Here is a 16,141-nt window from a genome sequence, read left to right on the forward strand (position 1 = left end):
TCAGACCAAGAATAGCAGCACTGCCTTATTTATTTATTTATTTATTTATTTTATTTATTTATTTATTGATACTGTCAGCCGTCAAGCTGTTACAGGGTGGAAACAGACGCATATGTAACAAAAGTCACACAGCTACAAGTATAAACAGTACACAATTCAAAGAGTCAAATTGAAAACAACAATCGTCGAAACACAGCCGTCCTGCACTGCATATACAGGCATTAAGTACAAACGCTAGTGGGTAAATATTTACAACCATAAAATAGCAGTAGGGAAACAAAACGTAAGAAAAGAAAACAAAATTACAGGGATGTCTATTCATGTAAATGACGGTACAAGCAACTTTCAAATTTGGGGCAATTGTCTATTTGCCGAAAGGCCTGAGGCAGGGAATTCCATTCAGTTATTGTTCTGGGGAAAAAGTAATATTTAAAACAGTTAATACGGGTCATTATGGGTGTAACCCGGTAACTGTGAGAGCTTCTTACAGGATGACGCGAACGCTGTTGCAAATAGAGGCTTGTGTTTAAGTTGAAGCGATTATTGCGCAAAAGATAAAGAAATTTTAGCCTGGCGATCTTCCTTCGTTTCGACAGTGAAAAAAGTTGTAATTCATGTAGCATGTCAGTCACGGAATCAGTATATCAGTATAGAACAGTGTATATAGTATAGAATCAGTATAGGATGAACATGGTGGCCTTCTTTGAACTTTTTCAATCTTATCCGTTTGATTTGACTGATACGGATCCCATATGACGCTTGCATATTCCAGTGTCGGACGTACCAGCACGAGATAGGCAGTTAGTTTTGCTTTTGTGGATGCAAGTTTCAGTTTTCTTCTAATGTACCACAATTTAGTTTCGGCTTTTGAACATATGTTGTCAATATGTAAATTCCAACTTAGATTAGATGATATAATCACACCTAAATACTTAAAGGAGTGGACACGTGTTATATTTCGCCCATCTATGTCATAATCAAAAGAAAAAATATTTTTGTTTTGTTTGTAGGTGTGATATATGATGTTTTTTGTAATTAATTTTCACTCTGGAAGCTGTACACCATTGATTAATGGAGTTCAACGCCAAATTTAATGTGAGCTGGTCTTCTGGTTTTGATATCATTTAGTATATTAAACAATCATCCGCAAATAGCCAGACTGTAATTTGAGGAGGAAGTGAGACTGCTATGTTATTAATATAGCATAAAAATAATATGGGCCCCAGCACAGACCCCTGAGGGACACCTGAGGGTACACCCAGGACGTCAGATTTCGCACCGTCTACCTCCACATACTGCGTTCTATTAGTACGGTAAGCTTTAATCCAGCATACAATATCTCTGTTTATGCCTAAGTCAATGAGCCTATTAAGAAGTTCATAATGGGGTACACGGTCGAATGCTTTAGACATGTCTAGGCAAACTGCATCCACTTGATTGCTGTTGTTTAAAGCTTTTGAAAAATCATGCAGTGTTTCTACAAGTTGAGTAACAGTAGAGAGCTTCCGCCTGAAAACATGTTGATTGGGATTTAGTTTGTTCGTGTCCTCAAGGTATTTGGATAAGCAGTTTGCCACGACGTGCTCAATCATCTTGCAAAAGGCGCAGGTGATAGAAATAGGTCTGCAATTTTCGGGAACGTGCTTGCTTCCAGATTTGTGTACTGGAACTATCCTAGCCTGCAGCCAGTCATTTGGCAAGGAATGTTGGTTCAGTGATGCATTGAATATGATAATTAAATATTTTGCGATTCATTCCGCGTATCTTCTTAGGAACTCATTAGGAATAGATTCAGGACCGGAAGACTTTTTTGTATCTAAATTAAGGAGGAGGGAAAATATTCCTTCATGGGACAAGCTAATAGCGGGTGTGTGTCAGACGGCGGGGAGCATAATCCACTTCTAGAATTCTGGGGCATAGTGTTAGAAGGGTTAAATGCAGAATAAAAATAGGCATTACACCTGTTAGCGATACCTGATTCATTAGTAACAACACAACCATACACTGTAATAAACTCCATTTTTTCTTTGGAGGGTGAAAGGTGACGCAAGAAACGCTGTGGGGAAGTTTTCATAAATTGGGTGAACTTTTCCGAAAAATACCTATCTTTCGCTGTCAATAACTTGTCTTTAAGTATCGCAGATAGGTGCGAAATTTCATTTTGATTCTTTATTCTGCTGCGTTTTCTCCACTTTATCCTTCGGTTTAGCTGGATTATTTCACGATTTATCCAAGGGTTACGTTTCTTTATCATTTTTTTTACGTTGCGGAACAAACTTTTGTAGGCAGTACCTGATTATATTTTTAAACGTCTATCACTAACTGTTGACGTCATCTTCCCCGTGGTAAGAATCTGAGGCCATTTCCAAGTAGTCTATGATGCTGACATCATCAGCATTAGAAAAATCGTTAACAGTGTAGGGGTGCGTTTATTAGGCGTCCTCAAGAGACCGAACCGCCGTGCAGGATCTGGCAGCGTAGACGGGCGTAGCCAGCACCAAGAGAGCGGGGCAACTTCGTCGTCGTCAGGCGCAGCGTAGTGTCGGCGCATAACTTCGTCGTCGTCAGGCGCAGCGCAGTGTCGGCGCATGGCGGTAGCGGAACCTGTCACAGTGTGCACACTACAGTTTCCCCCCGGTGAAAAGGAGCCATCCTGGCGTCTTAAGGGGAAGGAAGAACAGAGGGGTCGTAGTACGGCTTCAGTCGGTCGACGTGGACGGTTTCGCGGCCACGGCGACGCAAGTCCGCAGCGGGTGCAACAGGCTCAACAATATAATTGACCGGAGATGTTTGCTCGAGAACCCGGTAGGGACCATGATACCGATGCAGCAGGTTTCGCGAAAGGCCGGGAGTTGTGGGAGGCACCCAGAGCCACACAAGGGAGTCGGCAGGGTAGGAGGTAGAGGCCGCGGAAGTGTCGCGGTCATGTTTTTGCTGCCACTGGGTCTGCGTGGTAAACGAGCGAGCAAGCTGGCGGCATTCTTCGGCGTACCTGGCAGCGTCGGGCAGTGGCGTGGAAGAGTATCCATCGGTAGCGAAGAAGAGTATCCATCGTGCAGGGGGGCTCGCGGCCGTACAGAAGAAAGAAGGGAGAGAATCCAGTGGTGGTTTGTGTCGCAGTGTTATATGCGTAGGTGACGAAGGGAAGAACTTGGTCCCAGTTGGAGTGGTTGGCGTCGACGTACATGGACAGCATGTCACTGAGGGTTCGGTTGAAACGCTCGGTCAGGCCGTTGGTCTGAGGGTGGTAAGACGAAGCGGTTCGATGGATAATGCGGCATTCCTTGAGGAGGGCCTCAAGAGCGTCAGACAGGAATACGCGTCCACGGTCGCTGAGCAGTTCTTGAGGAGCACCATGGCGAAGAATCAGGTTCTTTAGAAGAAAGGAAGCCACGTCGCGGGCGGAGGCAGATGGTAATGGAGACGTTTCAGCATAACGTGTGAGATGATCCACGGCCACAATAATCCAGCGGTGACCAGCGGGAGTGGGAGGGAGGGGGCCGTAGAGGTCTATGCCAACGCGGTCAAACGGGCGGGCAGGGCAGGGTAACGGCTGCAGTGGAGCAGGCGAGGTGTGAGGCGGACATTTACGCCGTTGACAGGATGGGCAAGATCGCACAAAGTGGCGAACAAAGCGGTACATGCCACGCCAGTAGAATCAGAGACGCAGACGCATATATGTTTTCAACACGCCGCCGTGGGCACACTGGGGGTCCGCATGGAAAGCGGCGCAAATGTCGGTGCGTAGATGGCGGGGGATCACTAGGAGCCATTTGCGTCCGTCGAACAGGTAATTGCGACGATAGAGGAGACCGTCCCGATTAGAAAAGTGACGGGCTTGACGTAAGAGGGAACGGGACGAATTATCAGTCGTAGGACTCGAAAGGAAGTTAATAAAAGTGGCGATCCAAGGGTCTTTCCGCTTCTCGGTGGCCATGTCGGCAGTGGCAAGCGAGGACAAGTCGTAAGCAGACACAGGAGCAGGTGATGAATCACTAGGTAGCGGCGAGCGGGAAAGAGCGTCCGCGTCATTATGCTTGAGGCCAGAGCGGTAAATGACATGAATGTCATACTCCTGCAATCGCAGAGCCCAGCGAGCTAGGCGGCCTGACGGGTCTTTGAGAGAGGCCAGCCAGCACAGGGCATGGTGGTCGGTTACTATACAGAACGGGCGACCGTAGACATAGGGACGAAATTTTCCAATGGCCCAAATGATGGCCAAACATTCTCGTTCGGTAACAGAATAGTTGGCCTCCGCTTTGCTCAAGGTCCGACTGGCGTAGGCGACCACATATTCACGGAAGCCAGGTTTGCGTTGAGTGAGAACGGCACCCAGTCCAATACCGCTGGCGTCAGTGTGGATCTCAGTAGGCGCAGTCGGGTCAAAGTGGCGCAGGATAGGAGGCGAAACCAAAAGGCGGCGCAAGGTGTCGAAGGCGTCATCGCAAGCAGGCGTCCAAGCGGAGAGGTTGGAGCTGCCTGCGAGTAGCTGGGTCAGAGGAGCGATGATCGTGGCGAAATTCAAGATGAAGCGACGGAAGTAAGAGCAAAGGCCAACGAAGCTACGGAGCTGCTTCAGTGAGGTGGGCTTCGGAAATTCGGCAACTGCACGAAGTTTGGTGGGGTCCGGAAGAATGCCGTCTTTAGAGACTACATGTCCTACAATGGTGAGTTGTCGGGCAGCAAAGCGCCACTTTTTCAAATTCATCTGGAGCCCAGCGTCAGTAAGACAAGTCAGAACGCGCTCGAGGCGGATGAGATGAGAAGAAAAGTCCGCAGAAAAGACGACGATGTCATCGAGATAGCAAAGACAACTCTCCCACTTGAGTCCACTAAGGATAGTGTCCATCAGGCGTTCGAAAGTTGCCGGGGCGTTGCAAAGGCCAAACGGCATGACGTTGAACTCATATAAGCCGTCAGGTGTTATGAAGGCAGTTTTTGAGCGATCAGCGGCAGCCATGGGCACCTGCCAGTAGCCTGACCTCAAATCCAGCGAGGAGAAATACTCAGCTCCCTGCAAGCAGTCCAGGGCGTCATCGATTCGTGGCAGGGGATAGACGTCCTTGCGTGTGATGTTGTTGAGCCGGCGGTAATCAACACAGAACCTGATGGAACCATCTTTCTTTTTTACCAACACAACAGCAGACGCCCAGGGACTGTGGGAGGGCTGTATGACACCCCGACGGAGCATGTCGTCCACGTGATCAGAAATGACGCGGCGCTCAGAAGCCGAGACACGATAGGGGCGCTGGCGAAGAGGGGTGTGTGTACCGGTGTCGATGGTGTGCGCAACGACAGACGTACGGCCCAAGGCAGTCCGAGGAAGATCGAAAGAAGAACTGAAGCGCTGGAGGAGGGCGACGAGTTGATCACGTAGCGCGGGTGGAAGGTCGGCGTCAATGGCACGGTGGAAGACGTCGGAGGGCGGTGGATCATTCTTAACATCACAAGAGCTGAGCACATCGACATCGAAGGAAGCGGTGGTATCAAGAATAGGGTAGGGAAGGCAGGAATCAAGTTCTTCAACACGCCCGAGGCATTCACCTCGGAGCACTGCTGACGGGCGCTGCTGACACCGGCGGCAGCGTACGGCTCCGGAGTTCCAGGGTGGTACGTCCCCTACCAACCTGGAACTCCGGAGCCGTACGCTGCCGCCTGTGTCAACCATGACAGATGAGACTGCCCCAACACCGGCGGCCAGTTCAACCACCGTCATTTGTTCTGGCGCCATCCGGCAGCGTGACCCTGCCCTCTTCGGTGGGACTGCCGACCAAGATGTTGACGACTGGTTGTCATCGTATGAGCGAGTGAGCAGCTATAACAAGTGGGATGACACTATCAAGCTGAGTAACGTCATCTTTTATCTCACGGACGTGGCGAACCTCTGGTTTCGAAACCATGAGGCGGACCAACCCAGCACCTCCACCACTTGTAGGGGTGCGTTTATTAGGCGTCCTCAAGAGACCGAACCGCCGTGCAGGATCTGGCAGCGTAGACGGGCGTAGCCAGCACCAAGAGAGCGGGGCAACTTCGTCGTCGTCAGGCGCAGCGTAGTGTCGGCGCATAACTTCGTCGTCGTCAGGCGCAGCGCAGTGTCGGCGCATGGCGGTAGCGGAACCTGTCACAGTTGGCACACTCCAACAGAAATAGTTCGCCATTTCGTTTTTTCGGTGGTCTAAGCCGTTTGAAAGAAACTAAGACAAGGTTATGGTCAGAAAGCCCTTCCTTAATGAACACATCATATTCAGTTATTTTGCTGCTTACAAAAACTAAGTCCAATATTGATTCCGTACTTGCTCCAATCCTTGTTGCGCTTTTGACAATTTGTGTGAGATGATTATTAAAGGGAATGTCTAACATGACCTCACAGTGTTTAGCATCAGTTGTGCCTGCATCAAGTCACTCCCAAGATATACTCGGCAAAATGAAATCATCGGCAATGATTACACTTACGTTTCCAGGTACTTTAAAACGTATTCTTGTAACGATTCAAGAAATGTAATAGGGGCACTGGGCGGTCGATATACTGCGGCAATAACACAAGAAGAAACACCAAATTTTATCCAGCACCAGATGCTCTCCGTGTTAGGGCAATCCTTCATAAGAACAAACTCGATTCCTTCTTTAAAAATAACCGCCACACCACCACCGAGCGTGTCACGATCCTTAAGTATCATTCGATACGTAGGTGGCATTATCTCACTATCAGTTATTTCAGGATGCAACCATGTTTCAGTTACTGCAATGACGTCTGGCTGGTGAAGCTTGATAATGGGTTCTAGCTCAGTAGTTTTATTCAGGAGACTGCGTGCATTCAAATTTATCAATGTAAAATTTCTGTCTTCTGTCCTAAACTGTCATTCGTTTTTATTATCAGTAGCAAGCGTGCTGTAGCAAGCGTGTTGTTGTCTCCTAGACTAAGGCCCAGTAATACAGATGCGATCGAGAAAGGGCAGTACAGATTTACAACCTAATGTAGGTAGACGTCGCTGGTAAAACTAGTGCATACAAAGCAGAAAATAATCCTTGAGGTATTGCTTCAATACATCTATACCATGTCGCTTTGCTTGAGATTGTAAAATGTACTGTTTTGCGCTCCTTTGGAATCTTGAGGCACTGAAGACATAAATTTAGGTTGGTTGGTTTTGGGGGTTTAACGTCCCAAAGCGACTCGGGCTCTGAGGGACGCCGTAGTGAAGGACTCCGGAAATTTCGACCACCTGGGGTTCTTTAACATGCACTTACATCGCACAGTATACGGGCCTCTAGAATTTGGCCTGTATCGAAATTCGGCCGCCGCGGCCGGGATCGAACCCGCGTCTTTCGAGCCAGGAGCCCAGCGCCGTAACCACTGAGCCACCACGGCGGATATAAATTTAAATAGTGAAATAGAGTCACATGTTTCGTTTTAGAATAAAACAGAACTTTATTTGTATCATGTCTATTTATGTTTATACTAGTCATTTTACACCTATTTTGTTGTCCTGGCACCATATATGTTGTCGTTCCAAAAATATGGTCGTCATTATCTGAGTAAAACACGTTTTTGGGCAAGTTGGTAACATTCTTGATTCATATTGCAGCGAAGAAGCACAAACACACGTAGAAGGAACACGCAAAAAACACGGACGAACGCTGCACTCACAACTGGTTTACTGCGAAAAGATCTCGAGCTTAAACAGATTTAAGCTCGAAATCTTTTCGCAGTAAACAAGTTGTGAGTGCAGCGTTCGTTCGTGTTTTTTGCGTGTTGCTTCTACGTGTGTTTGTGCTTCTTCGCTGCAATATGAATCAAGTCATTATCTGAACTCAAGGCCTGACCTGATTAGAAAACAGTCTACCATTCGTGCGAAAGTTATTTAATTGGGATTTGCATTATTCGAGCGATTAGCTGTACGAGTTCGAGCTCTACATTTCTATTTTGTGCCTTGCTGTTTTTGCTGAAGTGCGAGAAATATTTGATTTCTCTTCTCGCAGGGAGGCCTGATGGTGACGATGGAAGCACAAGTATCATTATGACAGATAACGCTATTGAGAAGGGACATCCTGCTGACCCCGTTCAACCGACTACTGGAAGCGTTGCCTCTCCTAGCTCATCTGAAACACAGCTGGAAACGGTTGGCACTACTCCACTGGAAACGATCATTCCAGCGACGACGACAGAGACCTCTCGGGGTACAACCCAGGGAGCGACCACAGCGTCCACAACGAGCACCACGGTGGCGCAAACTTCCACCACGCTGAAGACAAGGACGGTGACGAAGGCGACAACAACGACGACTACAGTACTTCCGAAACGTAAGCCGCATGGGTTTAGCGTTAGAGCGCAAAACAGACACGAGCCGGAACCAGTGGGGAATGATCATTGCCATTATCATCACGTTTGCTTCGTAGACTGGGTTACCCAGACGAAGATGAGGTATTATCAAAGAAGCACGGCAAATTACCAGACGGCATGAAACAATAGGGGTGAATACTCTTTAAAGCAAGCACATAGCGATAGAAATACCTCTAGTATAAGGTAGACAACTTCAATTTTGTTGAAGGAGAATTATCAGAAGGGTGCCACAATAAAAACCTAGAAAGCAAGTGCATAAAAGGCATAAAAGAGAAGCGATCAGGTGCAAAAGCTACCGATCGGAATTATGTTTTCGGGATTATGTGAATTCTACTGACACGTTCGATACCCCTAGTTTCGTCAGACAACTTCAGTCGGCGCAGGCGTTTGCCCTTTATGTTGGAATTCTTCCCTTCCTTAGTAAACAAGTAGTGAAAACATGATGCTATGCTATGCCGCCTTTACGATGACTATTCATACCTTTATACCACGAGTTTATAGAGCCACAACCAACGAGAAAACTCTTTACATTATTAAGTGCACCTCCACTGATACCTGTTATGGCTCTCGCAAAAATTTATGCAACAATATTACAAACTGATGCGAGCCAGGAAGGGCGCCACCCTTCCTTTGAAGGCACGCATGGGAGTTTAACGCCCCAAAGCAACTCAGGCTGGGAGAGACGCCGCAGTGAAGGGCTCCGGAAATTTCGGCCTCCTGGGAGTCTTTAACTTGCACTGACATCGCACAGTACACGGGCCTCTAGAATTTCGCCTCCATCCACATTTGACCGCCGCGGCCGGTATCGAACCTGGTTATTTCGGCTCCGCAACCGAGCGCCAAAACCACCGAGCCAGGGCGGTGGTCATTAAGAAGTTCGTGGGGATACGGTGGACGCCGTTGGTGAACGGCAAGGTTAACTGCAGGTGCGTGGCATATGCATTCGCCCTGGAGAAAGCTTAGTCAGGCTGATGATGATGATGACTAAAACACCTAAGCGACACAAGGCTCCGCCTAAATACATTTTTTTTTGTGCGTCTACACCAGAGCAGCACCAAGATGCGTAACTGAAAAAAAAATGTGTTCCCCTAAAAAAAAGAAAAACATATGCAGCCGCATCTTAGTGCGTTGCAATAAGCCCTTGCGTTCTTCAGAATATCTTCAATGTCACCACATGTACCTGCACAAGCCTTTGTAAAAGCCCATTCCCTGCAAAAAGGATTTCAGAGGCCACAAAACTGCAAGAGTATTCGCGAAACTCAGCGCCATGGAAGCAGTTACCAAGCCATTTGATTCATGACGACTGCTAAGCTGTTTGCAACCCTAGAGGCTCAAGCGTGTTCTAACCCCTCTTTAAGGGGGTCCTATTCGGGCACAGTACTCTTTATGGTTTATGGGGTTTTAACGCCTCAAAGCAACTCAGGCTAAGAGAGACGCCGCAGTGAAGGGCTCCGGAAATTAGGGCACATGGCAATCTTTCACGTGCGCTTACATCGCACAGTACATGGGCCTCTAGAATTTCGCCTCCATCCGAATTCGACCGCCGCGGCCAGGATCGAACTCGAGTCTTACGGGTCAGCAGCCGAGCACCATATCCACTGAGCCACCGCGACGGCCCATCTTTACCCTTTAATATTAGCCTCTTAGATTGCACAGCGTGCGGAATTCTTCGTGAGCAATTATCTTGAAAACTTCAGCTGTCGCTGTCATACTATCTGTCCATACACACATGCATCCGCACGTGCACATTAATTCAGTGGAAGGGTAGCGGATCTCGCTACAGACTAGGAGTCTGCCACCAGGTTTTTCAAGTGCACTACTTTCCGTTCATAGCCTTCGCAGAATAAAGCTTCGATGGGGAGTTTCAACTTGAACGGTTCCCGTTTTCACCCTTCTGATCAACCTAGTGGCGTTAAGCACTTACTGACATGTTTTCGGGAAAGTATTACAGCTTTTTAGATGGAAAGCTCTACCTCATGAAATAAGCTGCAAAGCCGCTACATCGCTGAAGCGTAACCTTGAATTTATCTTCTGGGCCTTAAGAAATAGATAAAATAAGCATTGGCGCGATGATCTTCGAACCGGTGGCGGCGCGAACAGATCAGCTTCGCTGGCCTCTGAACGAGAACACTATGTTATCGCCGCAGCCGATAACGTGTCTTCTTAAACTACAATACACTCTCCCGCTGTGCATTACACCTCGTCATCTTCGTCAACTAATAATGCCTTCAAAGTAATATCCTGGCCAGACGTGCCTTTCAGCGCGCAAAACAAAAGCATCAGCCAATCAGGCTAAATGCATTCTTTCGAACGTCCACTCACTTCAACTACGTCAAAACACTACAACTGCGTACAGGCGGCTAAAACATACAGATGATGAGTTGCGACACTACGGTTTCACGAGCGTCCTATCCGACATTTCCGCCGGGGAATATTGATGAGCATTGAACCACCACGGTCCCGAAAACCCACGTTTAGCCGTGCGTGGCAGCGCCGCATCCGGGGAAAAGGGAATCCTAGTCGTTGAGCCGTTGTTGAGAGTGTTGACCCTTTAGGCCCCCCGGCGGAGGAAACAAACCACTTTGGCCCTAGCTTTCTGTACACGGCACCTCCGATTTCTCTCAACAAAGGGAAATTGGCAGTTGCCTTTTCCTATCCTTCCCTCAGCCTTTCATTTTTCTGTCATGTTTCTCTCAGCATTCCTTTCTCCCCCCGTTCTGGTTACTTTTTCAGATTTCTTGGGCAGCTAGGGTTAATCTTGTGTGGCGACAACAAATATGGCGTAAGTCAGGGTTGACTTACGCCATATTTTGTTGTAGTTGGGGTGTACAGCTTTCATGGGCAGGGGTTACGCTACAGTTCCTGGTCTGCCCGTTTTTGGGCTGCATGGTGGGCAGCTGGCACCGTTACTGAATAACATATACAATCCATGGCTGCCCCGTTTGCACACATGATCACTCTCTGAAAATGATCCGAAGAAAGCAACCGACTTTTTCATTTAATGAAAGCAATATTCTGAAAAAGAAGCTTCCATATTTTCCTCCTTCCTTGCATCAAACTGCTTCACAGATGAGTTATACTCTGGCTACAAGGAATGCAAAACTGCGAGTGGTGACGTATAGCCGGATCATTGTGACAGTATCCGGAACTCGCAGCTCACAAACATTGTATCTTTTGGAGACATGCAAGGAATACAAAACTGCGAGTGGTGACTTATTGCCGGATCATTGTGACAGTATCCGGAACTCGCAACTCACAAACATTGTATCTATTGGAGACATGCCAGTGTCCGTTATAGCTCACCAATGTCTCAATTGGGTCTCAGGCGTTATTTCGAAAAATCATTTCATCCATATCACAGCAAAAGAAATGCTGCGGGGGCTCGTCGACTAAAATGTTACCGATGTGTACGAAATCAAGATTGTAAGAACAACGAAGAAATATACACAAAACACCTGGGCCTCACAATCAACACCAGCACACTGCTTCAAAGCATTGAAGTTGGATGCATAAAGTTATTGTGGGTAGGTTTGGCCACGGCTCACAGCGGCTGTGGCTGTAAAACGCGCTTGAAATGGGCTTGAAAGCACCACGCTTCATAGAACAGTGACGGCACAGCGCGCCGCTATGCAAACTGTGAGGGACAGCACGTGCCTACTGAAGGTGGTGCCCATTCTGGAAAAAAAGAAAAAAAATCATACCTCTAAAAACCAAGAAAAACATCAGCTTCCGAGAAGCACGAAGACGATACGCACTAACACAGGGCCCATTCTCCTTCAGCGCTGCAATGAACTTCGCCGATGTGGTTAGTGGGCAGGGCACACCAAACCTGCGGCATCTGCCCCGCTCGAGCAAAAAGCCAGATGCAGGGCCTGTCGCGTCTCTCGCAGACACAGCAAAGGTTGCTATGGCGCCCTAATAAAATGATGAGCCGGCCACCAAGTCGGCAGCCCGCCAGGCTTCCCCCATCGGGAGTGCCCCATTCTCAGCCCGAGGCCTCTGCGTGAAACTTCAGTGCCTCCAGTGACTTCAGTCCGCCTTCCTTGCAGCGGAAGAGCGGCTCTCTTGAGCGAAATAAAGACAGACCCCTCATTATGTGCCGTTAAACAAAAGAAACCTTTTCTATTTCTATCCAAAAAGATAAAGATTTTTGGTACACTGGAACTGTAGAGGATTACTGCTGAATTGCAGTGACGTAACCCATCTACTAGTGTCAATTCTACTTGTATCTTTGTCTTCAGGATGCTAGTCTTTGTACACAACATAGGAACGAATACCCTGAGGCTTTGCAAAACTTCAAATGCGATCGCTAGCAGGAAGTCGACTCTCGCATCCCTGTTTTCACGTAAAGCGGCGTCGCTGCTGAAGAAATTAAACAAAAGACAATATTTGAGGCGATTGCGGTCAGCATAATCAGCTACAAAACAAGAACAACATGTTCTGTATACCTTGCCAAATACCTCAAAAAATGAAACAAGATCTCGAAGACCAGATCGGTAAACTGCTGGAGCCATACCGGCTGGTGGAGGATTTTAATGCCCACTTCCTCTGATGCAGAAGTGAACACTGCGGCACTTGGGCCCAACTGTAGATTTTGCCCCCCAAAATAATGTACTAAACGTTTAACGAGCCACATATTGTTGCCCAAACACATGAAATATGGGCATCCTCAATCTTGGCTTCGCATCACCATCTGTTTTTAGTGGTCAGAAAGGGGGCGTTTAAATGACCCCCTGCGAAGTGATCACGTACGTGATGCCATCACGCTTTCATCGTCTACTTTTACCATCCCCAGAAAACCATGGCGTTGAAAAATTCACCTCGCGGACTGATCACTTTTTAGAACAAATGCCACTCTGGAAATGAATTTTGTGAAGATCTCAGCAGAGACAAAATATTGAAAGGTCTACTACATGAAAAAAATTGTCCCGCAATACTATTAAAAAAAAAACAACAGAACATACACGGAAGAAACACAATATATGGTAAAATCCAAGAATGCACATTGACGAAAGAGAGAAAAAGAAGCCCTAGGGCGCTCTCCGTCGGTATACTATTGCAGACAACTTACTTGTTTTTAAGATGGCTAAAGCTAGGGCGCGATACATCCACAAAAATGCAGAGAGAACCTCCTGGCAGAAACATGCGTCCTCTAGAAACAGTTCCATACCACAAGGGAAAGGTGGGAACAATTCCGCAAATTCACTGGTGACCAACCCTATGAATGTTGCTGTTGTTGACAGCTTCCGGCCAACAAACATCATTAGAGGAACAGGCCAGTATATTGTGAAAACATTTGAATAAAGTCTGAAGTTCATCCACTACACAACCACATTCGAGGAGCTCAAAGCATAAAGACAAAACCCTCCCTCTGTAGCCAAAACCCTCCCTTTGAGGACTACAACGAGATATTTGAAATTAAGGTATTAAGTACAGTAATATCCCGTGGTGAAAAGACCGCACCAGGCCCAGACAAGCTGCATTACGCAATGGTGACCCATCTCTCTGAGGCTGCCGCCGGGGCACTATTGAATATTTAAAATAAAATATGTGTTAATGGGAAAATTCCTGCGGAGTAGAAAAAAACAATTATAGTACCTTTTCTGAAACACGCAAAACCACCAAGTTTTAGCAGTTACAGACAGATAGCCCTTTCCAGGTGTGTCGCAAAATTTTTCGAGTCTCGTCAACATTTGGCTTACTTTCGAACTTGAAGCCCGGCTACTTTTAGAGATGTATCAATCAAGATTTAGAAAAGCATGTTCAACGACTGATCACCTTGTTCGCCTAGAAAACAACATCCTGGAGATGTTCATCCGCAAGCAACACTATATCTGGATCTTCTTGGACCTGCAGAAAGCCTATGATATCACGTGAGCGTGCGATATCCTCCGTGACCAAGCAGACCTATGTCTCCGCGGTAAGATGCTGGCCTCCTTGAACAACTTCCTGGCTACCGGCACATGCTGAGTCCGACTCGGATCCACTGTGTTCATGAATTTTATCACAGAGAATAGCGTACCGCCGGGTGTACTCTAAGCACGACACGCTTTATTGTAAAAATGAATTCTTTAGCTACGATGTTTTCCTATGCCACCCCGTATTCAGTTTATGTAGATGAGATTCAATTAGCATGCAGTCCCTAAGGCATATCTACATTTAAGAGGCAGTTACAAATGATAATAAATAAACTGGGTCATTGGGTCGACAAAACTTTAAGTTTGCTCCACAAAAAGCAGTAGCTGTTCGGTTCTCATTAGGACGGGGCCTACAGGTGGATCTTAATTTATACCTGAACCAAACTGCACTGCATTAAATAAGAATGTAAATTTTTTCCTATCACTTTTGAAATTAAATTCACATTTTTGCATACATAAACAACCTTAAAAGAAAGCTTCTATCATCCTTAATGCCCTAAATGTGCTTTTACGAAGCGGCGCAGGTCCGATAGAGCATGCCTTCTGAAAATCTATCGCTCTTTGGTGCGCTCTAAGCAAGATTACGGGTGCGTAGTATACATTTCAGTTAGAGAATCCTACTTGAAACGATTAGACCCTGTTCATAATCTTTGTCTATGCCTATGATTTGCAGCATGCAGAACATTCCCGGTAACCAGCCTTGATGTCGCTGGAAAGGAACCCGCTCTAGAGGATGGAAGAATCTCACTGACGTGCACATATGTCCTGAAAATTCGTTCTCTTCCGAAATGTCCTTGTTATTCCATTCTCACCAAATGCCCTCATAAAAGTTTATTTTACAATAAACCACTTTTATCGGGTCATTAGAACTGCGCTTTGAAGATCAATGCGAAGGGTTAGTTGTAATAGATGGCCTAACATTGCATACAGACACCATTCGACGCTATGGTGCAGCCTCCCCGCAGTATGTGAGATCGAGTGGCACATTTACAGAAAACGTAAACGCCACAAGAGCATATGAAACAAGAATTATTTACACTGAGAGAAAAACACGACACATACACTGCATTTTGCACAAATTAATCACAAACAGAAACGCATGTTGGAATTGCAGTAGTTCAAGGCAAAAGTGAAAAAATGATCAGACTGTAACAGCGCGCGTTGGTTTTTACTATTAGATGTATTGCCTTCTTCATAGCTGTAGAAAAAATAGCAAAAGAGCACATAAAAAACTAATCTACACTAACTTCCAGAGTATAGTCAAAGCACCGCAGTCTAGAAATACTGCTGAACCCATAATAGCAATAATAGACATTACAGTTAAAGTCACAAAAAATCCGGAACATTAAATTCTGCTCGGTCCCTAGCCATGTCGGTATTTTATGTTATGAAAAATTGGCAGTGGCTTAGCTCTGGTTAAGCCTGGATATACAAGCGAAAAGCTGCACTTATGCGTTGTTTGACGTCTTGGCTGTTGCAGTTCGCGCACAATCAACTGGGAGCACCACGATAACGGTGTAAGCAAGCGCGTTATATAGCCCTCCTTTCGCATGCGTAGTAACTGTGGTAAACACGCGGCTGCAACGAAGGGCCAAAATGTGGCGAGGAGGCGAGCGCGCAGTAGTAGCGGCGGTTAGGAGGCGGCGCGCATGAGCAGCAGCGCGCGGCTTGGTCGAAAGGTCAGGGGGCGGAGTCCCAGCGGCGACGTCTGCGGCCACCTGCGTCGCGCGTGACGTCACTCGGTTTTGCGCATGGGCAAAATTCGCCATTCGGTTTCACGGCATATGCGAAGCTCGTCTCCGACCCTCGTAGTGAAGCTTTTCGCTTCAAAAGCAGATGCATTCGCAGCACAGGCAAGAATTTGTGAGAAAAAACACATGGATAG

At 46.9% G+C, this 16,141-nt stretch overlaps 2 protein-coding genes across 2 annotated transcripts in view; both read left to right on the forward strand.

Moving 5' to 3' along the window:
* Positions 1–16,141, forward strand: part of LOC149326930 (uncharacterized) — a 244,252-nt gene that overhangs the window by 39,863 nt on the left and 188,248 nt on the right. The gene's annotated exons all lie outside the window — the stretch shown is intronic.
* The window catches only part of LOC149326929 (uncharacterized), a 79,962-nt gene that overhangs the window by 39,863 nt on the left and 23,958 nt on the right, over positions 1–16,141 (forward strand). The window contains exon 2 of the mRNA XM_089563513.1: positions 7,978–8,298. Coding sequence (XP_089419639.1) covers positions 8,016–8,298 — 283 coding nt within the window. The 5' untranslated portion in view covers positions 7,978–8,015. The remainder of the gene's footprint in view (positions 1–7,977; positions 8,299–16,141) is intronic.

This window comes from Amblyomma mixtum, chromosome 10 (genome assembly GCF_055824585.1).
Source record: "Amblyomma mixtum isolate Tamu chromosome 10, ASM5582458v1, whole genome shotgun sequence".
NCBI lineage: Eukaryota > Metazoa > Arthropoda > Arachnida > Ixodida > Ixodidae > Amblyomma > Amblyomma mixtum.